Source organism: Gossypium raimondii, chromosome 7, assembly GCF_025698545.1.
Source record: "Gossypium raimondii isolate GPD5lz chromosome 7, ASM2569854v1, whole genome shotgun sequence".
NCBI classification, from domain to species: Eukaryota; Viridiplantae; Streptophyta; class Magnoliopsida; order Malvales; family Malvaceae; genus Gossypium; species Gossypium raimondii.
In genome coordinates, this window is record NC_068571.1 from 52,109,817 (window position 1) to 52,136,774 (window position 26,958).

The 26,958-nt window shown below is 29.8% G+C and overlaps 5 protein-coding genes across 6 annotated transcripts; 4 read left to right on the top strand and 1 right to left on the bottom strand.

The window, feature by feature from the left end:
* The first annotated feature begins 230 nt into the window (after nt 1-230).
* LOC105770238 (E3 ubiquitin protein ligase DRIP1) lies at nt 231-3,612 on the top strand. Its single transcript, XM_012591346.2, has 7 exons — nt 231-441; nt 970-1,069; nt 1,759-1,873; nt 1,974-2,326; nt 2,405-2,452; nt 2,526-2,598; nt 3,345-3,612. Exons 1-7 carry the CDS (start codon nt 327-329, stop codon nt 3,522-3,524), a joined length of 984 nt encoding a protein of 327 aa, XP_012446800.1. The 5' UTR covers nt 231-326; the 3' UTR covers nt 3,525-3,612.
* A 537-nt stretch (nt 3,613-4,149) lies between these two features.
* LOC105770230 (acyl-CoA-binding domain-containing protein 1) lies at nt 4,150-5,827 on the bottom strand. 2 transcript variants are annotated; one of them, XM_012591334.2, is made up of 4 exons: nt 5,707-5,827; nt 5,480-5,597; nt 4,927-4,989; nt 4,150-4,437 (listed from the first exon to the last, which is right to left on the bottom strand). In XM_012591334.2, exons 1-4 carry the CDS (start codon nt 5,716-5,718, stop codon nt 4,364-4,366), a joined length of 267 nt encoding a protein of 88 aa, XP_012446788.1. In that variant the 5' UTR covers nt 5,719-5,827; the 3' UTR covers nt 4,150-4,363. The 2 variants fall into 2 exon arrangements, with proteins under 2 accessions (XP_012446788.1, XP_052488987.1); XM_052633027.1 differs by lacking the exon at nt 4,150-4,437 and having other exon boundaries at nt 4,536-4,989.
* An 8,850-nt stretch (nt 5,828-14,677) lies between these two features.
* LOC105795142 (protein ELF4-LIKE 3) lies at nt 14,678-16,212 on the top strand. Its single transcript, XM_012624675.2, has 2 exons — nt 14,678-14,901; nt 15,544-16,212. The coding sequence occupies exon 2, from the start codon at nt 15,603-15,605 to the stop codon at nt 15,939-15,941; it is 339 nt and encodes a 112-aa protein (XP_012480129.1). The 5' UTR covers nt 14,678-14,901; nt 15,544-15,602; the 3' UTR covers nt 15,942-16,212.
* A 4,897-nt stretch (nt 16,213-21,109) lies between these two features.
* LOC105795065 (40S ribosomal protein S3-3) lies at nt 21,110-23,621 on the top strand. Its single transcript, XM_012624560.2, has 6 exons — nt 21,110-21,275; nt 21,358-21,505; nt 21,602-21,773; nt 22,883-22,937; nt 23,033-23,164; nt 23,246-23,621. The coding sequence occupies exons 1-6, from the start codon at nt 21,240-21,242 to the stop codon at nt 23,414-23,416; spliced, it is 714 nt and encodes a 237-aa protein (XP_012480014.1). The 5' UTR covers nt 21,110-21,239; the 3' UTR covers nt 23,417-23,621.
* Nucleotides 23,622-25,438: 1,817 nt separating this feature from the next.
* On the top strand, nt 25,439-26,844 carry LOC105803162 (uncharacterized). The gene has a single exon (XM_012635201.2). It carries the CDS (start codon nt 25,439-25,441, stop codon nt 26,597-26,599), a length of 1,161 nt encoding a protein of 386 aa, XP_012490655.1. The 3' UTR covers nt 26,600-26,844.
* The last annotated feature ends 114 nt before the right edge of the window (nt 26,845-26,958 follow it).

Consider the following 26,958-nt stretch of genomic DNA (forward strand, 5'->3'; position numbering starts at 1 on the left):
TTTTGAGTTCTATTTTATTTAAATTGGTTTGAATTTGGGTTGCTCGAGTTTTAGATTTAGATTTTTGGGGTCAAATTATTTTAAATACAAGTTGTTAATTTTTTATATTCAAAATATGTTTTCGAGTTCAAATCAGAAATCACCTGTCTATTTAGTTGTGATTCTTTAAATAATATAACATCTCACATCAGTTTTAGTGCTTGTTTTGTATTTCTTTCAATGCAGGAAACTACTGATACTTTTGATGAATTAAAAGGATCAAGGCCAGGAGACAAAAACTTAGCAAATATTACAAGTGAGACATTATTCTATAAGGACATACTATCATGTCGAATGATTACATAAATGTTCAAAGGAGGCCACTTATGGAGTTCTTAACATGTCCCCTTTGTTCAAACATTTATAGGGAAGCAACTACCATATGTGTTTGCCTTCATACATGTAAGTATTTTTCACCACAAATTTGCTTCCCTTCATAGGCTTTTCATTGCATGCTCTCACTATTTCAGTTCAACAATTAGAAATTTGTCGAGTTATAAGTAAAGTCTAAAGTCCCAATCTTGTTAGTAGTAAACAGGGGCGAAGCTAACATTTTTTAAGGGAGATCGAGATTAAATTATATATTTTTATGAGAGCTAAAATACATTTTTATTATTGTATTGGTTTATATCTTTATGATTTTCAAAAGGATTAAAGCACCAATTTTCATTTTGCACCAAAACTCCTGCCAACCCTCCCCTTCGCCCTTGGTAGAGAATACAACCTTAGGAAAGCTTTGCATTCTATTTAAGGGTCTGAACTGGTTGGATTTTGAATTTTGGACCATTGTGACTATTGTATAGAAAAGACATTTTTAGAGTTGCTTAATGCTAAACATTCTCTTACTGTCCAAAAACAACAAGAAAACATTGCTGGTATATGTTTCTAAATTGCTTGACGTTGAAATTACATTGTGTGTGCGTCCTACAGTTTGCAAACAATGCATCTATGAGAAAGTAGACAAGGAAAAAACACATTACTGTCCAGTGTGCGATGCCTATCTGGGTTCCATTCCTCAACACATGTTAAGGTAAATTTTAAATTTGAACCAATTTGATTTTATTATAAAAGGTGAATTATATGAATTTGTTTAATCTAAATTGGAATTGATATGAATTTGAAACGATTCAAACCCTAAATAATATGAACCTGAAATGATTTGAACTCATAATGACCCAACTCAAGAAATTTGAACATTAAACCCAAAACAACCTAAAGTTGATATGGCTTCAATTGAAATTGATTTGAATCTGAAATGATTACAACTCAAAATAACCCAAATCCAAAACAATCTGATTCTAAAATGACTCGAACAATTAACTAAAAATGACCCAACCTGAAAAATCATAATCCCAAAACAACTTGAATTTGAAACAATTTAAATCCAAAATTTATGCAAACTTGAAATTGATCCAAATTAGAGTTGTTCATAGATCAGCTTAAAATACAAAATTTTATCCAAGTCCAGCCTAAGTTAAACCATGCTAAACGGATTACCCGACCTTTAGATAAGTTTAACCAAAAGTTAACATATTTGGAATTTGAAACTAACCCAAATTAAAATGACCAAAAAATTTAAAACCCGAATATGCCCGATCCAATCCCACCTAAAATCAATGGCATCACGTTTACAGATTTTACATCGGTTATTTATGTACCCAATTGCAATTTCATATTATCATTTTATAGTCTCCATTTATTTACTTTTTTCTTTTACAGAAATGACCATAAATTGGAGAAACTTGTAAAGCAAATTTTTCCCCTGGAAAAGCCAAATGAAGACAACACAGAAAATAGATTCTCAAATCATTCCATGAATCCTATCATGAAACAGGTATCATTTTTCACTAACACATTGTCTCTTGATGCTAAAATAGCTTTTATGCATATCATAGTACATTGCATTACACTCCCCCTTTTTTTTTATGTATTAGAATGAACTAGACAATTCCGAACCTACGGTACGCGAGTTTTCTCTTGAAAGATCAAGGAAAGGACTGTGCTGGGAACATCTAGGAGGTCGTAAAGATGGCGAAACTTATGGGACTGAAGTGCAAGTGAAGAGGAGGAGGAGGATGCAGAGGAAGCCATATTGCAAATCTTTGATTGGCCAAAGAGAGGAGGGTTTGAAGATCGGGACCGCAAACGAGATGTCAAAAACCAATACGAGTGGTCTTGAGAAGCCAACTGATTCATTGAACCGATGCGGAGAAATTGTGTATCTAAACCAATATAGTGGTTGTTCCCCACGCCCTGTGTGGTTTTGCTTGCTTGCAAGTCAAGAAACGTAAGAAACGTTAATTATTAAAAAAATTTATCCTAAATTTTGAATCTTAAATTTTTTTTATTGGTTCTGTTGTTTCAGGAACGACATGGCATTGCCTCAGATACCAAAACCTTTTATTAGTACCAAGTAAGTTAAACCCTTTATTAATTTGTGGATCCATTGTAGATTTACTTTTAATGTATTTGAGCAATTGATTCAGGAATGGAGATTTAGCCATATCCATTGTGAACAAGTACCTTGCAATGAAGCTAAACCTCAAACATGAATCTGAGGTAATGCTGTTTATGCTTCCATATGTGTCCAAAGTACCATGGAAGAAGTTGTATTAAACCTCCAATTGCAATTTCCCTTTTTGTTTAAAAATAAATTAATTAGTCATTGTACGTTAGATTTAAGAGCAAATTAGTTATTCAGTTAAAAATTTCATCCATTTCTATTGTCAAAAACCGATCCTTGTACCTCAGAATGAGGTACATGTGGCACACCAGGTGTAACCATCTAGTTATTTTTCCAATCACGACAATTTTTTATAGTAGAAATGAATGAAACTTTTAACAGAAAAGACCATTTTATTCTTTGATCTAACATACAAGAACTAATGTACTTATTTTTTGAGTAAAGGGGATAAAATGCAATTTGACTCCTAACATAGAGGACTCCATGGTATTTTCATCGTATATGCTCTCACTTGCTGATTCATATTAATGATACATTCATAGCCTACAAGTAGTACAGTTGTTTGGTCGTGTCAGATTCAGGTTGCATCAATGAATGGCATTGACAACTAGTATAGTTGTTCAAGCTCCACTTGACTAGAATATAGACCTTAAATTTGTTCAAATCCATCCATACTTGTAAACAATTAAACTCAAGACAGTTAGGCCCATCCCCTATATCATAAAAGGAAATTTTATTGAAACTCATTTTTCAAAGTCTAATATTTATGCCTAAATCTTTTTTATATTTTTTGGTTCCAGACTTTGAAAGATATGATTTATGAAACATGCTTTGAATGCAGGTTGAAGTCATGTGTTTGGGTCATCCATTGATGCCAACCTTAACCCTAAACAACCTGATAGACACATGGCTAGAGGCCGTATCGGATATCGAACCGGTGCCGGCCGAGGAAGGCGACGGCAGGAACTTTTTGATGGAATTAACGTATAGAAGGTCCATGAAGCAGTGCACTTTGCAGTAAAATTCAAATGGGCTGGAGCCTATGATATCTTCCCAATTGATAAACTCTCCAAATTAATACACAATAGTTTCAATTAATTATACATTTTTTGTTTTTCTTCTGTTGTTTTTGGTTCATAAATTGGTGTTGGTTCCATTAGTTTTGGTCTCTAATCAATCTTAAAACTTGAATTAAATAATATTTATTGGACTATATTTGACAAATTAAATAAATTCACAATTTTAACACTAAATTTATTCTATTAACAAAATCATGAAAAATTCAAACTTAATAATATTAGTTATTAATTTTCATCAAATCAACCCTAAAATTCAAATTAAATATTAAAAGTTAACGCTGTTATTATTAGATACCAAAATATAAAAATTTTATCAAATACAAGCACCAAAATACACCCAAAAATAACACAAGTACCATGTTAAAAAAAAGTGCCTTGGCACATTCAATAATTTAGTAAACACCCATTTATGAACATAAAGCATGCAATCTAAAAGAAAATGAAGAAAGATTAAAAATTGCTTAAGTTATATTGTTGGTTATTTTAGTTTATTTATTTTTTGAATTAGAATTAAAATTTTAAAATTCGAAAATATAGAGACTTAAATATGATCAAAATGGAGAGTTAACGACTAAATCCATATCTTAATTGAATCCGCAACTTACGCAAATTACAAAAATTGAAAAATAAAATTTAACCAAAAATCAATTAAATTACACGCTACACGAACATCAAAAGTAGGGGAAAAAACGAATTTTTCAGCATTATTGATTAATATTTATGATAAAGCAAAAGAAAAAATTGAACCTACTCCAACATCAAATGCAGGAAGAAAACTCACTCATTTAGCAGATTGTCCCAGAAATTCCTTCACCTTTGCAATATATTCAGTCATTGCTTGTTCTTTGGTCTTCCCTATGTTTTTTAAATTAAGATACAAAGCACATCATTCTTTTCAGGTTAATTGCATAAGACACACTTAAACTAAAGTATTATTCCAATTAGATCCTATCATCAGTCTAGCAGATAACATTGATTTTAAAAATGCTTATTAAATCCATATGTTTTTTAAAACGTAACCATGTCAGATCCGGGGATGCATTTAACAAAAAACTAGGAGCGGGGGCAGGAAATTCTTTATATATATATCCCTTTTTAACTTTAAGAAGATAGTATAATGGTAAAATTGTACTTTGACCCTCCAAACAATTTTTTGGTTTCGCACTTTGACTAAAACAATTTCTGGCTAGATTGATAGGGAAAAGAAAACCCTTGATTGGCACAATACGTTAGTTTAAGGATCCAATGTTTTGAAGTATATTACTAATTTAAAATTTATTTCATAATTTGAGATGTCTAGTGCAATTAATCCTTTAATTTTTTTATTTTTTTTCATTTTTATACCTTCAACAGCTTTCCAAGCATCCCATTTAGCTCTGTCTGTGGGGCTTAACATTCCAGGACGATCTGCAAGATGTATAATCATATATTATCTATTAAATATAACTATTACATTAAATTATTAAACTCAGTTAAAAATGATAAAATTTATATTTGTATATATAAATATATTTATACTTAGATAATTGAAGTATATTTGAATATATAATAAAAATTTTTAAATTATCGATAAATCTAAAATGGTACAATAAAATACAACAAAGCCAGTAAAAAAGGTCGACTGTATGAAAAGGCAAACAGAAGAATAATAAAATTATACTTTAACCCTTTAAAAATTTATAATTCTCACCAAAAAAAATACCTTCTCCTACCAATAGAGGTATCAATAGCAAAACAAAAAATGATAAACTTATCGATATTGCACCAATAAGAAAATTATTTGGTCCACTCCAGTAGAGCTTAAGTAAAATAAAACACCACCATATGCTCTATTCTATTTCATTCATTTAACCCTACTTGTGGAAAACGGAATGATCCATAACTGTGATTTGCGTACCCGTATTAACATTTCCAACCATTGCTTGTTTATATAAGCCGTATAATATCAGCTTATCTGCATCTTTTGTTGATGGAGGCAAGGTTTTGGCCTTGTTAGCATACTCTTGGAAATCCTCCTATGCACACAACATAAACGTTTACAAAAAGAAGAATAAAAATTTTTTAATCTTAAAAATGATATTATTAAAACGAGAAATTACGGATTTTAAAAACATAAAAACATACCACTAAACCCATGTTTTGGTTTTTGAGTTTTGTATGTAACGATAGCTGATTGTTGTGAATCAAACATGAAAGCTTAGCTGATATAAATGGCGAAAATAATTTTTGTAGAAATGTTCGTATGACAGATTGGTCATTTGTGTTTCTATGTAGATGAACATGAATTTTAAAAGTAAATGTTTTTTAAAAAAAGTGGTCCTACCATTCGGATTTTTCCACGTGGAACCTGAATTCATGGACCATTTGTGGATGTGACTGAGTCTTGTTTGAATTGTTAGTAGAAACTAGTTACTGTTATTGTGAACAATAAATTGTCGTGGTCCTAAACAAAGGGACTCCTATCTTAATTCTTGTCTACTGAATTATCAACCTACCTTAATTATTAGGGTTAAAAATAATAATTTCTCGTATGGGTTAACTTTTAAATTGATTCTTTTAAATTACGAGATTAAAATATCATTTCAATCAAGTCGTTTCATTAGTGTATTGTTAATTTTGGTATTAAATCTCTTTGGATTTGATATAAATTCTTTTTAAACACCGTTATAACCATATTTTCTGAATCCACCTCACGAGCCCATGCATCGTGAGTCAACATTTGTCACTAATGAGGACGACCTTGCAAGCTGGGACACCTACGAGTCCAAGACCTAGATCATCGAGATCACTTACTTGATATGGATGAGACGTTTGTCACTCACATATATTCATTTTCTTGGATATGGCAGCCCATACCAAAGACATGCCAGGACAACCTACAATGACAAGACACCAATAGACCAGCTAATTCCTATGGAGTCCAAGACCAATATGTGGGCGACACGTTACTCCTTGAGAACTACCAGAGAGAACTCAATAACTTAAAGGCACCTGGAAAAGAGGAAAAGCCTTCTAGATTCTAATCTCTCTCCTCCTCTCGTCTCCTCTCAAATTCTCTCTCGAATAACCATGCTCCAACCATCCTAATCCTCTTATGGCTTTTCGATCCCCAAGATGAATCATTCCAAACTACCACAACCTCATCATTATATCAACAAACACAAATTAATTAATTTAAACACATCAAATTCAAGTTGATATTTAGAATCAAGTAGCGACTAAGTTGATCGAAGGATCTAATTAGTATGATAATGATGCTTTAAGAACTCAATTAGAACATTTTTAAAGTTTGGGACTAATTTAGAATGACATTTGGTACAATCAACAAAAACTAAAATTTTTAAGATTGCCTAAAGAACAAGATGGCATTAAAAAAAGAGTAAACTACATTCAATGTCACTACACTATTAGTAAGTTTATGTTTGGTCACTCAACTTTAAAAAGTTTCGTAATGGTCACTGAATTGTTTGAAAGTTTTCATTTAAGTTATTGAACCATTCAAAAGTTTTTATTTAAATCATTGGGCTATTAAGGTTTTTTTAAAGTTCGATTAACAAGCTTCAAGCAACGATTTGACAATCAGTAATGTGGATCAGCACCCATCAACGAGTAAAAGAACATACCTTAGATCCAAGTCGATCTAATGATCAATTCCAGAGATCAAAGAAGAAGTTATTTAAATTTTGATTCGCAAATTTATAACGTTCAAAGTTGTTTCATGAAAAAAAATTAAATTGTAGAAGAGAATCATAATACGAGCTTTCAATTGGTGCAAATATAGAAAGTCATACAACAATAATTTTAATAGTCCAGCGACATAAATGAAAAATTTCGAATAATTCAATTATTTTATAATTTTTTAAAAATTAAATAATCAAAATATAAAGTTACTAATAATTTAATGTACTTAATTGTAATTTACTAAAAAAATTACAAGGTCTTATCGACAGATTGATAATCTAAATGGATTTAATTAAAATTCAATGAGAGGAAGTGGGAATTCCTAAATTTTCATTTGATGAAATAGACCCAACACAAAGAGCATTGGTGGGTGGGGGCAAAGTGAAAGCAAAGTGGACAAAATCTAATCCAAATACTGTCTGATGGAGGGACCGACCGTAATTGGTAATAAATGTGGCGTCACATTTTTTGTGGTCGATGCTAATGAAGCTGCCCCCATATGGGGTGGCTCATCGTGGTGGACAGATTCCCCCACGTGGGAACCCATGTTGCTGCATTCATATGCTCCGTCCTTTTTGTACTACTATAAAATTATTATTCAATTAATGGATGACTTAAAACTAAATTACTTTTTTAAACAAAAGTCTTTGAATTATTATTTTTTATTTTTGTTAAATCTTTACACCTTCTTTTACATTTAAATGGGTTTTTTTTATATAAGATATTATTTTTGTGGATTAAGTTTTAATTCAATTGACATCGGTATTATTGTTAGTGTAGGAGGACGTAAGTTCGAGTGTGTTAAAACCTGTTATCTTCCTATTTTAGAGGAAGTAGTTCTAGGCATCAGTTTTTAAATTATTAATAAGTTTACATTTTGGTTACTCAACTTCAGAATGTTATAAAATGATCACTGAACTATTTGAAAATTTTTATTCAAGTCACTAGGTTGTTAAAATCGTTGTTGTATGATATTTTCCATTCACATTGCTTGCATCAATCGAAAATTTTTCTTCCCCTTCTATTTTATAGTTCAATTTTTTTTCAAGAAATAACTTTGAACGTTACAAATCTACGAACCAAAGTCCAAATAGTTTTCTTCTCAGATCTTTGACACTGACCATCAAATCAAGTTGGATCTAAGGTATCTTGTTTAACTCGTTGATAGGTACCGGTCCACTATACCGATCGTTAAACCATTGCTTGAAGCTTGCTAGCCACCCTTTTTCTTTCAAAAAAACTTAACAACCTTATGACTTAAATAAAAACTTTTAAATAGCCCGGTGACTATTTTGTAACTTTTAAAATTTAAGTGACTAAAACATACATTGACTAATAATTTTTATTTGTCAAATTCTACTTCAAACATGATAAATCACAAAAACTAATTGAGTATATTTTTAATAAGAAAACTAGTCTCCCAGTCTGCAAAGTGTAAATGGGGATTCAACCTTTTGATCTTTTCTTCATGTTTTGTCTTTTCAAGCATCTAAGAAAGAAAATGTTTTGATAGAGTACAAAGAAATAATAAAATTACGATAAAATTTTACTTTGGTCCCTAAATATGAAAAAATCAATTTAATTTATTTAAAAATAGTAAAATTATAAATTAATACATGATAAATTTATATTTTGATCTCTAAAAATTTTATAATTCAATTTTGGTCGTTCTTAAAAAATTGATTTCGCCATTGTTTATACCCTTCGTCTCTTTTTATTTCAAAATAAAGGAAAGGTTTTTTCTATAATTTTTCAATTCAATTAGTGTTTCATTAATATGTGAAGACTAAATTATATTTATCAAAATGAAAGATAAAAGCAATTTACATGCGCAATCACTAAATTATCCAAAAAAATTGCATATTAAAAAGTATTTGTCAAATTTATTAAATATTAGCTCTTTAAATGAATAAAAAATAATTCAATCATATAAAATAATATAAATGCGGTCATTATTGATAACCGTCCAAATCATTGAGGTTCTAAATAGTAATTAAACCAACTTTTGGATAAGAGAGATTTTAGTAATATAAAATTACAATTCGGGAAAGTAATACAATGTGACATAGTTTAGAAGTTACCATTTGTCACACTAATAAGTTACCACGTGTACATATTATTCAAAGTTGAAAATTGATTTGTATTTTAATTTTGCATTTAAATGCTTAAAATTAGCTTAATCTAGCATTGAATTTCCGTTTGAATCAGAACATGGATATACATATACATATACATATATGTCAGTATTCCCTATGATTATGCTTTGTAGTAGAAATATTACTAAGTATTACATTAATTAAATAAATACTCCAAAAATTAATATTTATATTTTCTCAACAATTTTATTATAGGTTCTGATCATATTTATTATTTTTATATCAATGTCTAAAATTATCAAAAATCCCTCCCTGACAAGATCTGCTCATGGGTCGGGCCACCCGGTCTAGACCGATAGTCTACCCAATAAGTGAGAGGGTTTGGGCAAAAATATAAGCCCGAAAAATGGGTTTGGACAAAAAAAATAAGGCCCGTTTAAAAAACGGGTCGAGCCTCGGGTAAGTCATTTTTGGCCTGGCCCGAATTCACAAAAGGACAAAAAAATTCTGTTATTTTCTTGTTATTTTCTCCCTAACTTGTTATCATTTCACTATTATGTTACTACCATTTTGTTGTTATTGTATAACACTTGTTTTATTGTTAATTTTGTTATTATTTTAGAGGCGTTTGTTTGTTAAGTTGCATGTATCTTACTGTTTTTTACATATAAATGTTTTTAAAAATTTATTTTCAATTTGTTGGGAAATATTTATTTTAATATTTTTAGTATTTTTGATGTGTTATATATATTTAAAATTATATGAAAAATTAATACAATGTGACATAGTTTAGAAGTTACCATTTGTCACACTAATAAGTTACCACGTGTACATATTATTCAAAGTTGAAAATTGATTTGTATTTTAATTTTGCATTTAAATGCTTAAAATTAGCTTAATCTAGCATTGAATTTCCGTTTGAATCAGAACATGGATATACATATACATATACATATATGTCAGTATTCCCTATGATTATGCTTTGTAGTAGAAATATTACTAAGTATTACATTAATTAAATAAATACTCCAAAAATTAATATTTATATTTTCTCAACAATTTTATTATAGGTTCTGATCATATTTATTATTTTTATATCAATGTTTAAAATTATCAAAAATCCCTCCCTGACAAGATCTGCTCATGGGTCGGGCCACCCGGTCTAGACCGATAGTCTACCCAATAAGTGAGAGGGTTTGGGCAAAAATATAAGCCCGAAAAATGGGTTTGGACAAAAAAATAAGGCCCGTTTAAAAACGGGTCGAGCCTCGAGTAAGTCATTTTGGCCTGCCCGAATTCACAAAAGGACAAAAAATTCTGTTATTTTCTTGTTATTTTCTCCTAACTTGTTATCATTTCACTATTATGTTACTACCATTTTGTTGTTATTGTATAACACTTGTTTTATTATTAATTTTGTTATTATTTTAGAGGCGTTTGTTTGTTAAGTTGCATGTATCTTACTGTTTTTTACATATAAATGTTTTTAAAAATTTATTTTCAATTTGTTGGGAAATATTTATTTTAATATTTTTAGTATTTTTGATGTGTTATATATATTTAAAAATTATATGAAAAATTAATACAGTCAAGCCAAGCTTGGGCAAAAATTTTAGGCCCATTTTTCAGACACGGGCCTGGCAAACATGCCTAAATTTTTTATTAGGCCTAGCCCATGAGCACCTCTATCCCCAACCTACAAATAAGAAGATAATGCACTTAAGCGCACTCGAATCTACGTCCTTTTGTATCAGCAACAATATCCATATCAATTAAACTAACACTCAATCAGCTTAATTGGGGTAATACTTTCTCCACAAGTTGCTAAAAAAAAAATTTTAAACACCCCCACTGATTATGTTTGTTGTTTATACGTGCCATGTTTAACAATTGTTGACTTTTGAGTAAATATTTTTTAATAATAATATTTATAAAATTTTGTAACATTTTTAAATAATTTAATATACTATATTTTAATTAACACATAAATAACCCATACGTGGCACGAAGAAAATAATAATTAAATATATATTTTATTAATAATAGGATTGGCCCAAAAAAGCTTTGCATAATAAATTTATTATGTTAATAAAGATTATTAGTGGGAATCTTACTTTCTATAGTCGCATAATTATATTGGGATTCAAAATGTTAACTCAAGCCAAATATGATATTATTAATGGTAAACTATAAAATTAATCACTCAATTATGTTTTTAGTTTTATTTTAGTTATTTATTTTTTTTAATTTAGTCACTCAACTTTTCAGAATTAAATATTTTAGTCACTCTCCTATTAATTACCGTTAGATGAGTGATGGAAAGCTGGCGTAGGCTTATTTTTATTGGCCTAATAACAAATTTAGCCCTCAACGTTTATAAAATTTGTCATTTTAATTCAATTCTAAAACAATTCAATAAATTTAGTCCTCAACGTTTACAAAAATTGTCCATTTATTTCTACTTCTAAACTTTTCAAAAAAATTAAAATTAAAATTGGCCCCTTTTTTAAAGCTAAATTTTGCCCTCAAGCTTTTGAAAAGAGTCAAATTTGACTATCAACCATTTGAAAAATAGTCGAAATGATTTTTTAATGAGAATACTAATTAAAATGTTAAATTTTTAAACACAACAATTCATGTGTACTCCATGCTTTTTTTAAAAATTTTTATGAACTTTTTATATTTTTAATTTAAAATTTGATTATTTTTGTTTTTTTTATCTTTATAATTTTTGAATTATTTGTTGACGTGACACATAAGACAAATGATGTTATATTAGAATAATATGCACATGGACTTCTATACGAGTTGTCACGCTAACAACGCTAAAAACTAACGTTTTAATCATCATTTTCATTAAAAAAAATTGACTATTTTTTTAAAGGTCAATGGTCAAATTTATCTCAAAAAAAGAATAAGTGTCAAATTGATAGAAAATGTAAACGTTGAGGGTTAAATTTATCATTATGCATTTTAAAACTATTACAAAACATTTTTTTTGAATTTTTTTCTTGTTTTAAAAATATACAAATATCTAATCTTCAAGTAGTGAAAATAATGCAATTAAATTTTTTTTTTCAACTTGGACATGTCATCAATGCTTTTCAAACTCCGGTAGTCCAAGTACATCAATTTTTTCAACTTGGACATGTCATCAATGTTTTTCAAACTCCGATAGTCCAAGTACATCTATCAAACAAACAAAGTCCCAAAAAACTTAACCCATAAATTAAAAATACGAGTTGAACTGAACCAAGGGAGATAACTTTATCTATTCCATGCCCCTAGAGATGCCACACACTAACAACTTCACCTTTATCTAATACCTATAAATCTATTTCATGTTCATTTCTTTACGAACAATTTGATATATTTTTCTTTTTTTTCTTTATAATTTATTTGTACTTTTTAGATTTTTAAATATTTTTATCCAAATTTTTTAATATTTTTTGAATATTTTAGAATTAGAACTAAAATAAAAATTTTATAGACGTCGAGGGCTTAATTTGTTAATTTTCTTTTAGCTAATTATCTTTCTAAAGGAGGAAAAAAAGAAAAGTTGAAAATGAAACGTTCCTTCACAAACTTGAAAATCAGATGGTGGGACCCTTAATCATAGATGACAAATTTCCCATCATTTTTTAAACGCCACGTGGAAATAATCAATATCAGACCCGGATAGCTATTTTTCCAAATAGAAAGGGTAGATTTTTTTATAGAAGGATTAATTTTAAATTGCTTTTAAATTGATTTTATATAAAAAAATCTTATGATAATATTTGTTATTTTTCTAAAAATTAATATTTAAATGTTTTTATAATTGAGTTGGTATATCGTTAATTCGTGACATCAATTCAAACTCAGGTTTTTATAATAGTAGAGATATTTAAAAGCCTCACCAGTGGCGGAGCTAGAAAAATTTTAGGAGGCGGAATTAAATTGTATATTTTTACGATGGTAAAAATATAATTTTACCATTTTAATAATCAATATCTTTATAATTTTTACATGATTAAACCAATTTTTTATTATTTTCGTGAGGCCAAAATGTAATTTTATTATTACTAATTTAAAATTTTATAAACTATAAATGGCCTAAATAAAAAAATTTCCATTTTAGGGGAGCTCAGGCCCCTACCTGCCCCTGGCTCTACCACTAAGCCTCATAGATACCGAATCAAATTGGTCTATTCATCCTTACACTATTATAAAGAATCAAATAAGGCTAAATTTTAACCAAGTTATTAGTTGTTGTTTAAGAGAGTTAATACTTTTAAAGCTTATATGGTTCTTCAAATGAAATATATATTTCATGTCATTTTAAACATTAAATGTTAATATTTGGCCTTATTTGATTATTTCTAATAGTACGTACATACACTAAATTGATCCATTTCTTATAATAAAGGGATATGAAAGGTAATTTGTAAATAATTTATTTATTTTTGTGATATATATGAATTTATATATAATACTTATTATTATATATGATATAAGGATAAAGAACAAAATTTGTTTAAGGATGGAATTGAGATTAGTGTCAACTAAAAATTTTATTTCGATTCATTTATTATTTTATTTATGATTCACGTGTAATTTAAACCCATAACAATTATATATTTTGGATATTTAAATTCACTTTATATTTTTGCTAATGATGGATTTAAAATTTTACTTTTACTTTTTAAAGCTTTTATTTAAAAAATAACTTCAAATTAAATATTTAGTGAATAATGTATTGTTAATAATTTGAAAAACCAAGTGCTAAAAAATATATTTTAATATTTTAATATTGAATTTTATAACTATAGAATTTATATTAAAGATTTGTTCGGTAAATTAGTAAAAATTAAGTATTGAATGTAATTTTATTGTTTGGTCAAAATAAATCTTAATTTTGAAAATTATTTATTTATTAAATTTAATCTTTATTTTGTACTATTTTGAATAGTTTTGGATAAAAGTTGAACATATAATCATTTTTCTTGAAAAGAGATAATTTATTTCAAATATACATATTTAAAATTGTTAACATTTTTAATAATGAGTTTATTATTCATTGAAAATTTTATATAAAATAAAAATTAAAATTTATTAAACACGTTATAATATTTAAATTTAATTAATGGAATAAAATGTAAATGTTGGATCTGAAAAAATAAATTTTATTTTTATTTTATATAATTTTTAATTAAACTAGATAGTATAATCAGTTCAATCACGGATACAATTCTAAAAATATTGGTTAATAATATTAAAAAATAAATCATTATTAAATAATTTAATCAAATATTTAGACACACAAAGAGAGGGGGGTTTGAGCGTGACTGTCAAAATCTACATGTTGTCTCTCTCTCTCTCTTTCTCTCTCTCTATCTAAAAACTCTCTCAAAATTCAGAAAGCTATTTCTTTTTTCTTTGGTGGGTGCCTGAGATTTTAACCGGCAATATTTTTCCACTATTCCTCGGGAATCCCTCGTCTTCTTCTTCCTCACAATCAGTATCTCCTCCTTCGCAGGATATAATGGTCCAGGTTTTCAAGGTAGTTATATAAAAATTAATTATAAAATAATAATTTATATTTCTATCTTTAAGAAACCATCTCTTTCCCTATCTTTGTTTCCTTTTCTTTTGTACTTAAATGAATGTGCTTTTAATTTTTTTTTTCCTGGGAAGTTCTGAAGAGTTCATCTTCTTTGAATTTAAAGCAAGAAAATTTGTTTTCTTTTTCTGTGTTTGATTTAATTTGATAGAAGCTATGTACATTTTTGTTGTTTTTTTATTGACATTTTTATTTATGTTATGTAAAGATTAATAATGGTGGCCTCTTTATTTGACAATTTTTGTTTTTATTTTTGGGGATTTTTCATTGAAACACTGTGCTTTAGGTTAGGTTTTTTTCTGAGTACATTAAAGAAGGTTACCTTTTATGGAAATGGGATCTGCTTTTGTCTCATCTCATCATAAATACTAATAATAACAACAACAATAATAGTAAAAATAATAAAATACACAATAATTTTAAGTACTCATAGTTACTAATAACATTATAACAATAGAAAAACACAGAAGGATTAAATCCCAATTTTTACTTAGTGGAGGGACTAAAAGTGGAATTAACCCTTTATTAAACAAAAACTAGTGGCTTTTTTACATTTTAACTTTTTTTTTTTTTTGGGTTCAGGACTGGTTTTTGATCTGATAGAACTCTGAGTCTAAAAAGTGAAAATAATAATAATAATAATGGAGGATGAGACATATTCAGGGCTAGGGAATGGTGGTGAAATAGATACCAAAGTGGTGCAGACATTTCAGAAGAACTTTGTGCAGGTCCAGAATATATTGGACCAGAACAGGTTGCTGATCAATGAGATAAACCAGAACCATGAGACCAAGATCCCTGACAACTTGACCAGAAATGTTGGTCTAATTAGGGAGCTCAACAACAACATAAGGAGGGTGGTTGATTTATATGCTGATCTTTCAACTTCTTACAACAAATCCATGGATGCTTCTTCCTCTGATGGGGATTCTAATGGTGCCATGAAATCAGGTGGTAACAAAAGAAATAGGCCTGCTTGAGTTTTAAAAATCATGGATAAATGATGGGTTTTGGTTGTTATCGTTGTTATTAATCTCCTCGGGTTAGTTCGAGTTCGTGATTGTCTGTCGCAACAATATTTTCTCCCACCTACTACACCCTTGTTATCATTGTTGTTATTAGTAGTAGTAATTCTTTTGCATGGTGAGAAATGAAGAAAGTTTCTCAGAAATGGTTAGATTATGTAATTGGTTAAAATATGTTTGAACTCGTTTTAATTTTTATACTTGAAATTTAGTCTCTTTATTTTTTATAATTTTAAAATTTTGGTTCAATTGTTAACTCCATTGAAGTTTTGGTTAAACTCTTCTATTAAATTCATTGGTGCGATGTTTTAATAAAATAAATTCACTCGGTAGTCATGTAACAAAAAATCATATTTTATGAATCTAAATTTAACAAATACTCGACTTTTTATTTTATTTTTATTAGATCCTATGTTTTGACGTCTCTTGATTTTTTTTTTCCAACTCAAAAGTCGAACAACAATGTATGCAATAAGGGAAAGTAGCTTTAAATAATCTGTTTGGATCCCAATCACACATCACCATATGAACATAATTTCAAATGAGAGATGATGAGCTTTTGACTATTATATATTTTTTCTTTAAAAAAAAGAATTTTGTTGTTGTTGTATTTATTTATATAATTAAAATTTTCCTTATTTTTATGTTAATGATTCGTTAAATTATGGATTAAATTTTAAATTAGTTTCTAAATTAAGTGTTTAAATTATTATATTGTTTTAATAAAACCCTTTCGTTAACTTTTTCATTAGTAATATGTGTCCCCGTATAAATTTATGATTATATCTATTTCTTTTAACACAATACGTAGATCCATTCTTCAATCAATCATTTTATCTAATATTATTCTTTTGTCTCTTATTATCTTATCTATAATTTAAGCCCATGTTTATAGATGTTCTTTTCACTTATTTCGTCTAATCAACAATATCATTAGAATTAATTATTATAAGAATTAAATCGAATAATTAATTTAATAAAATTTACAATTATATTAATATTTACCATCAAATTTAATTATAACAAGTAGGAATTATGTGATGGGGTCAAGATAAAATTAAAAACTTTGGGAGATCAAAGTTATTTTTTTTATTAAAATGGTTTAAACTGAATTTCTTAATAAGAGGAGAAAAATTAAATATTTTATACTTAAGAAAAATTAAATTGAACTATCTACTTCGAGGCACTAAAAGTGCAATTATACCATTCAGTTAGGGTGCTATTACCCTTACTTATCTCAGCTATGCTCCTAATTAAAACACTTAACTGAATAATTAACTTAGATTAATTTATCTATGATCTACAAAATTCCAAAATTTTAACTTTATTATTTCAATCAATATTTAGTTCACAAGTAATGACTTTTTTTCACCCATGCTAATGATAATCAAACTTTTACATATTTAAACTTACCCTAAATTGTTAAACAAACTTGTGTATTAATTGCTTTCCATGGACTTCCAAAAATAATAATAATAAATTTGCTTTCTCTATAAACTGTTTAATAATAATAATAGAGCCCTAGGCTAAATCAATTTCTTTTAGGGTCGAAATTAAATTGTAATTTTACGATAATAAAAATACAATTTTATTGTTTTAGTAGTCTATATCTTTAAAATTTTTAAAGGATTGAATCAGATTTTTATTATTTTTAGCGGGCCCAAAGTACAATTTTATCTTTACTAAAACCTAAATAAAAAAGAAATTCATTTTAGAATGATCAGAATCCGTGACAGCGCCCCCAGCAAAACCTGCCCCATTCTTAATTTAATGGTGCACAATGTTGACCTCAAAATTCATTTTGTAAATTTTAATCATAGTATAAATCTAATGAAATAGAAATAATTTAGTTTTATTAATATATGAGAGTTAAATGTAAATGTACTAAACAATACTTTTTTCTTACATTCTGATTTTAATTAGTTTGTTTTGTATACAAAGGTACATGTATGATTATGATTTATGATTTATGACTGTGAAATAATATATATTATCAAGACATCTATCTCAAAAGAAAGAAAGAACCTATCCAAATGGTTAATTAAGTTTTAGTTTGATTGGCATGAGTATTATTGCTAATCTTGAAGTGCATTATCTTTTGTGGGAGTAGACTTTAGATAAAATATTTCTTTATTTTGGATGGATTTGGATTAGTCTAAATTTAAATGCAATTTAGTATGATTCTCATGCTTTTGTCTGGATTGATTATCTATTTGTGTTTAAATTATGGAGTAAAAATTCAAAGTTAAAATATACTCTAATCATACTTTTTTAATACATTTAGGCTCTCCTTTTTTATTTAGAAATTGCGGTTCAATTATTGTCATTATTAAAATTCATCTATTAATTTCATTGGTGTGACATTTTAAAATTAAAAAATTCACTTGATAGTCGGCTAATAATAAAATAATATTGAAATTTTTGTTCTTTAAAAATATCGATTCGAACTCGTTATGATAAAATATTTTTTATATGTAAAGGTTAATTTAATAATTTATTTATTTAGTTATGTATGTAAAGATTAATTTAATTCAAAAAGTAAAAGGTATATTCTAAACTTGTCATGTCTCTCAAACCTTAACCTAGATAAAAATAAGGTGAATGTGATTTTAAATGCCAAATCTAAGTTTTCAAATCTTATCCTTAAAATAAACAAGTAGATTCATGAATTGGGTTAGTTTAGCAAACATGATAGTTGGACCACATTAAAGGACCATCCAATCAAAAATAATCCTCATTTTCCTTAAAAGGGACTACATTTATGTACTAATTACATTTCAATTATAATATTCTTTTTATTAGAAAATGATGGACATTGATTAATTAATAAAATTTTATGGTAACATGCTCATTTAGTCTTCCAAAAGAGGCATAAAAATGGGTTTTGGTCCTATTTTAGAAAAGTTCATTGGACAATTGAATAGGAAGTTAGTCCTAAGAATTTAGGACTTAAGAGAAGTCAATGTAGCGGCACATATATTGGCGGGGATGATGAGAGTTCTCCCTTATGGCCTTAAAGCTTTTCAGGAGATTCCGGCTGTAGTAGTTGAGTAAATTCGGATGAATGATTAGCTCGTGTGTAGTGACACTGAAATAAATTTGTAATTAATTTCCGTTTTTCTCTAAAAAATAAGATTTTCTTTATTTTTTTTTCTAAATAAACCTTTTGTTAGGTCACTTGAAGAAAAAGCAGTTGTCTTTTTTTAACATTTCAAATGGAAATTGTTTATTCAATAAGATAATATATTTATCTAATAATAATTAAATAATTTTGTAATTAGTGCTAATAAGTAACTTTGATGGGACAAAATCTTAATCAAAATGGATATAAGTGACACTTTCTGTGCCTAGCACTAAAGAAAGGCTTTGTTTATTTTTTCCCTTTTTGTTGTGTGTTTGAAAAGGATAGGATTAGAGTCATCTTGTTCCTTTGAAAAAAAAAAAAAGTCAACTCCCTTTTGATAATAATAAAAGAGTTTGATTTGTATAGTCTTACATTTCTAATGCAAGATTTTGGAATGTGATTGTGACATTTAAATTTCATACTTCTTCTTTTTTAATAATAATTTTGTATTCTCAATAACATTAAAAGCTAAGAATCGAATGGGGCATTATACGATTTACGAAGAGATACTTCAGTTGGTGAAGACACGACTTTGCAAGAGTTCAACGAAGAAGCATCAGTATCGTGCACATAAAAGCTACATATTTATTGATTGGTGGTTTGAATCCTAGGCGCACATTATCCATGACTATTACTGTGTACAAAACTAATGCTTCTTCCCCCTCTTTCTTGAAGTATACAACAACTCTCTCAGAGGATGAGGACAAAACCTCGACACGAGGATAATATCTTCAATTATTGAGGCTAGTGTCGGTTGCTTGGCGGACGATATTTTGAAGACTTCTCTTGTAGGAGTCAATCTCCCTCAACAATAAAAGACTAGCCCTAGTGGTGGTTGCAAGGTAAAGGCCCATATGCATTGGTTGGTGGTTTCTCCAAAATTATTATTGTGCACACTTCAAATACTTCTCCAAGGTGCTAACCCGGCCCCCCTTAACAAGTAGTATCTATTAATATTGTTAAAATTGTTGGTGTCAAGTGTTTTTTTTTTTTTTAAATTCATTTGATAGCCATATGATAAAAAAGGACATTGTAGTGAATTTGAGTTTAATAGAGAATTTTAAGGAAAATAATAATTTTTAAAATTCATGTCAACATTTTAATTAAAATTAAATATTTAAATTAATGATAATATAAACATTGATATACCAAATTATGTAAAAAAAGTAAAGTATAACGATTAAATGTTAAATTTAAGCGCATGATAAGGACCAAAATTAAAATTTGAGCTTTTCAATATAATCTAAAAGATAGTATAAGGACCAAAATTAAAATTTGATAATTTTATATAATCTAAAATTAAAATTAAAATTAACCATAGATTAATAATATATATATAAAAAAAGCCATGACTACAGATTATAGATTTTGAATTTTTTTCTTTACGTTTTCGTTCATTTTACCTTTGATTTTTAAATATATATATATTATCAATTTCTTAATTATTATTATTTTATTTTGATACTTAAAGCAATTAATTTGGGATTCGAAAATTTAACTATTCAACCATTTATTCGGTGCTAACTACGTTACCCTTTTAATAGAAATTGAATCATTTTGTTGCCGAATTTATAATACAGTCGAACTTGTTCAAAGGTTGGGTAGCTCACTCAATCTTCTATTTCCATCCAATTCATATCCGACTTAATTACTATTTATTAGTTAGCACTTTTATTTAAATTTAATTATTAAAATAAAAATATTTCCATCCAATTTGTATCCGGCTTAATTACTATTTATTAGTTAACATTTTTATTTAAAGTTAATTATTAAAATAAAAATATGTTAACAAAATAAAAAATTAATTACTAATTAAGCCATTTTAATTACTAATTAAGCCCACACTTAGTATAAAAAGTGGTGGATCCAAAGAGTGTAATTGGGCCTTAAAAACTGAATTTGGGTCGGATCTTATGAACAAACCATTTTAAACCCTCAAAACAAATCCATAACAATCAAACCCTAACCCTAAAAAAAGCCCATTTAGTATAAAAACCCTAATCAGCAACCCACTATATCTTACTCCATCTTAGTCACTTTCGATCCTCTCATCTTTAGGGTTTGCGGAGCGTCAGCCGTTTCACACATCTCACTTCTCTGCAATTTCACTCCCTTAGAGAGAAAAAACCATGGCGGCCGCAGCTCAAATCAGCAAAAAGCGAAAGGTATTTCCTTTCCACCTTCCATTTCTTCTTCCATTTCTTTAATCTTTCTTTAACTGATTACTTTTTTTTTTTTTAATTTCAGTTCGTCGCTGACGGAGTCTTCTTCGCTGAACTCAATGAGGTCTTGACTAGGGAACTGGCCGAAGATGGATACTCTGGTGTCGAAGTCAGAGTTACTCCCATGCGTACTGAGATCATTATCAGAGCCACTCGTACCCAAAATGTTCTGGGTATTTTTTCATAAAAAAAATTGCTTTTTGATGATGGGTATTGATTTATAAATTTTAGGTCTTTTTTTTTAATTTGTGATTGATTGTGGATTATAGGTGAGAAAGGGAGGAGGATTAGGGAACTGACCTCTGTTGTTCAAAAGCGATTCAAGTTCCCTGAAAACAGCGTGGAGCTTTACGCTGAGAAGGTCAATAACAGGGGCCTGTGTGCCATTGCTCAGGCTGAGTCCCTTCGCTATAAGCTCCTCGGAGGTCTCGCCGTCCGTAGGTATATACTCGAAATCGATTTGTTTTTTTTTTTGCAGATTTGAATCCTGTTATGCAAATCTTATTTGTTTGATGTGTGATATATGAAATTAGATCATATTTTCTCTGTTCAATTAATGCCTGCTCAAATGCATTCTATTTTTTTATGTTTAATCTATTATTTTTAATTTTCCATTGTGATATGTGTTTTATTTCGTATGTGAATGTGATGATCTCCGAGATGTTAAATGGACTGATGTATGCGTGTTTTGAAAATAAATGTTTGCGTTTGTTTGTGTTTTGGCTATAGGTTTTGTCATCTATAAAGCAAATAGGTTATTCTTATACCGATTTTGTGTCGGAAGATGACAAGATCGATCCAATCCTCCGTTAACATCATCCTGTTTGAAATCCAAAGGTTTTCATACAGTAACATTTGGAGGTTACACTTTAACTGTTCTCAATTTCGTTATTCATTTTACTGAAATGTCTGTTTATGCAAAACTTATTTGTTCATTAACGTCATCTACAAAGCAGGTTGGTGTTTCACTACCAATTTTTTGTGTCGGAAGGTGACAAAAGTAATTAGATATTATATTTCCTTTGTTTTATTAACCTGCTGAAATGCATTTCATCTTCATGCAGTAATATTATTAGAGGGAACAATGGTGAAAATTTTCTTATTTTTTACTCCCCTTTGTGATATTGATTTGATTTTGTTTTTGCTTGCTAAAATGATGTGTTCTTGGATGTTTGATGGACTGATACAGCGTGTGTGTTTTTGATTTACTTGGTTCTATTTTGACATTTTTGGCTTTAGATTTTGTCATCTATAAAGCAAATAGGTTATTCTTGTGCCGATTTTGTGTCGGAAGATGATGAGATCAATCCAATTCTCCTTTACCATCATCCTGTTTGAAATCCAAGCGTTTTCAGACTGTAACATTTAGGAGGATTCATTAATATGGTTCTCATTTTCCTTGTTCATTTTTGGTGCAGCTATTTAATCTATTCGTGTGTGTACATTACGGATTTGATTTTGAATTTGCTGACTTGTTGATGTTATATATTGTACAAGTTTGTCAATTCTTGTTGGTATGCTCAAGTTAAATGTTGTAATGGTTTTTACAGGGCCTGCTATGGTGTGCTTAGATTTGTCATGGAGAGCGGAGCCAAGGGTTGCGAGGTTTGTATACCAACCGATTTCATTCATCATATGATTCTGGATTCTTTATCTTGATTCATTTTTGAACTTGTATTTCCGCATCCTTTATGCTACAGGTTATTGTTAGTGGAAAGCTAAGGGCACAACGTGCCAAATCCATGAAGTTCAAAGACGGATACATGATTTCTTCTGGTCACCCAGTGAACGAGTACATTGACTCTGCTGTTCGACATGTTCTTCTGAGACAGGTTCGCTATCCATTTATCCACTCTTAGTGCTATGCCCTGTTTGATTTCTGTTTCTGATTGAATTCATTGGGGTTAACGCAGGGAGTACTGGGCATCAAGGTGAAGATCATGCTTGACTGGGATCCAAAGGGTAAGCAAGGCCCAACAACTCCACTCCCGGATCTTGTCACCATCCACCCTCCCAAGGAGGATGAAGTTATCAAGGTGGAAGCACCTGTGCCGACCGAGATTGAACTTCCGCCAGTGGCTTAAAGCCAATGATAACTGTTATGATAGTCATCTATTTGATAATTGGAGCATGTTAAGTGTCTTAGATTTTGTAGTTTTTAAGTTTGGCACCTAAAATGAACTTATGCTGGATGCTTTTTTCTGAATTTTCCTTTTGTGTTTCTCAAATTTTGTTATACTTAAAACTTATTACTTGATAATTTTATTCAAGGATTTTTATTCCTTTTAAGATTTTTGACTTCCATTTGGCTTCTGCATGTGATTATATGGTTCGTATGTGTTCATATATTATACATGTATATGTAAGTGTAACCATGGAGTAGCTATTAAAGGTTTTTTTTGCGATGATATGAGTATAAATGTTGTTATAAATCTTTTCTTAGGTCAAAGTATTTAGTATTTGTCATTATGTTCTAGTTTTGTTGATGTTTTTATTTTTTTATCAACTGAAACGTCATTCAACATAAAAGCCGGTACAAAGGAGGTGGGCCGAAGTCCAAACAAGAACATAACAAAATTTAAGGTTTAGCCCTCAAAGTCACCCAGAAACCTTAGGGACCTAAACAACCATGGGTGGCGTTAGCGCACTTGGAATGGGTGGGAGGACCAAGGTTGGGTGAAATGGACAGTGCAGTCAGCCAGAGAAACAACATCTCTAGAAGAGGCCAGCAATTGAAAGCCCACAAATACTCGCCGGAGTTGTTGCGGCACTAGGGAAATCATCAAACGGCGGAGGAGCAAAGGCTGAGTCATACCCTCAATGGACCAACCATAATGGCCACCAGGCAAGGCCTGATGCGATTACACCAATCACCATCAAACATCACCACCGACGAATCTCCGACATTAACGTCGAGGTTCCAACACAATGAGCAAGAGCTTCGATAACGAGGGGGACGAACAAAGAAGAGGCAAAAAAAACCATAACCAAATGGTAGAACAAAGTCGGCCCGATCGAGAAAAGAAGGGAGAATACCCCTTGGGAAAACGCGACACCGCCTCGCACTGGACGGAGGGGCGACTTGAGTTATTTAGCCAAAAGAAAAGGCAATGGGAAATGAAAGGTCTTCAAAAGAGAAGGGAGATGAACAGAGGATCAGGGAGAAAGGTCGAAGGAATGGCCGGCCCAAAGGCCACCACTGGCGACTGAAACCAATGAACAAAGGCTCCTCAAATGAAAGAGAAAGCTTTGGGAAAAAAAGTTGGAAAAGCCTGTTGATAATTATCATTGTACTGATTTTTTTTTTTTAAATTTACCACTCTACTTTAACCTATAATGAATTTTGTCACTTCACTTTTATTTAATTGAATTTTTAAACTAAATTTGATTTTTTTATGAAATTCTACTATTCAATTTTAATTTAAATATGCTATAATTGTATTTTTTTTTTGTAAGTTTGAAATTTAGTCTTATTTTTTATATTAAAAAATTTCAGATTTAGTTATTAATACCGTCAAAATTCTCCTGTATTTTAAAATTAAAAAAAATCTACTATTATTCTCCTATTATGTGTTAATGCCCAACCTGGAAGGTCATGATGTTCCATGCTCCATGGGGGTTTAGTTTTTTAACTGCCGCAATCCTTGAAACTAATTCCTCAGGGACTAAATGCTGAAATTTACCAATCTACATTGCTTGTAACCATGCAACGTAGCTTTCCATGCATGTTCTCTAAAGGTTCAGTGGCTTACCAACGGCCCACATTCTGACACCCATTGGTGTCACCAGAAGTCAACGGATCCGTTGCCAATTTAGATATATCTGTGACATTCCTTTTATATATATAGTTGTATAGTTTATATAAATTAATGAAATAATATACTAATTATTTTACCCTAAAAAACAAGTACTTATTTTTATTTAAAATCCTAGTTTGAGTTGAATAACGAAAACCCTAATTCTACTATTATTCGAACTAGAAGCTACTGTCCCTGCAAGAAACAAAATCTTCCAATTACTATATATATAAACACCCTAATTGAGAATCTTCACTGTGATTAACTGCATATTTCTTTGTTTCCTTCTTTCTTTTTCCCAATAGATTGATGGCGTCTTATGATTTTAGCAACGATGTTTTATTTGAAATTTTCTCAAGGGCTGATTTGAAAACAATGAAAAAGTGTAGGGTTCTTTCGAAAGAATGCAAGGATCTCACTTACGAATCTACCTTTATGCGGCTACATTCTCAAAGGATATCAACAATGGTGGGATATTTACTTCAATGTTCAAAAAACTTTGGATACGGTTGGAGACATCGATTGAGTTCCAACTTTGTGTCAATAGCCAATTCAGGGCTCGAGCCAAAACTAACTCCGAAATTTCTTAGTTTTTCACCCGAACCTGTTCAGATTGTAGCGACGGTCAATGAAGGTTTGGTTTTATGTAGCACGAGACTACATGGAGAAAACCGGTTTTATATTTGTAAACCAAGTACTCAACAGTGGGAATTCATTCCGGCTCCAAATCCTCGATTTTATAGGTCAAAGATAAGCATGTTGGTGCTCGGATCGAACCCTTTACGGTTCAAAATCGTCGGACTCTCCGACAGCATAGATGATAAACACTCTGAATCAGACTCCGAATCGGACCTCGATTCGGAGTATTCCGACAAAGAAGTTAATCACCGTGTAGTTTCCGATGAAAACTTATGGCACTGCGAGATATTCGATTCCAAGAGTTGGGAATGGAAACAATCAGAGGATTTAAAGTTGACATACCGCGACTTTTTCCGGAAAAGGCAAGGCGTTTCTGCGTGCGGCGGCCTCCATTGGCTTATTTTCAACAGAGAACAAGACAAGGACATTGTATTATCTTTGGACGGTAACAAAGAGGAATGGACAATGGCTTCGTTGCCGAACTCACTTCGTCGAAAAGAATATTGGGATCAGATAGCACTTGTGTCGTGCGAAGGGAACCTCGGGTTGGTCAACATTGATTTTAAAACTAAGATGGTGGATGTTTGGGTTTTAAACTACGAACACATATGGATTAGAAAACACACCATGAATTTGATCAAAGAGCGTTATCTTACTCGTTTTCATTCGTTTTACGGTGCTGACACACTGGTTATGAAGGATATGTGGAGTGTGTATTTTTATAATTCCAAGACTCAAAAATTCGATCGGGTTACAGCTGATAATCAAGATATAGATGCCGCATATTTTATTCAAACGGATTTTGAGTCCGTTCAGCTGAAGCCCGAGTAACATATAAATATATATTGATTTATAAATGTTTTAGTTCTAAAAGTTTAATTTAGATATAAAAATATGTTTTATATTTTATTAATTTCTAAATAGTTAAACGAGTCTATGAGTGAAGCTGTCTCAAAAACAAGCCTAGACTTGGAAATTTACTGTGGTGTTGTGTCAAATTTATATTACGTCTCTGTGTTCGTGTCTGTATTGTATGTATCTGTGATTCATATGTATCAAAGTTAAGATTATGTTCATTTTTCTGTACGCAGCATCTGAAAAATCGAATTCAATGCAGTTATCGAATAAAAAATGTTAACGATACATAACTTTTTAGTGTATATGTTGAATAATTATGTGAAGAAAACAAG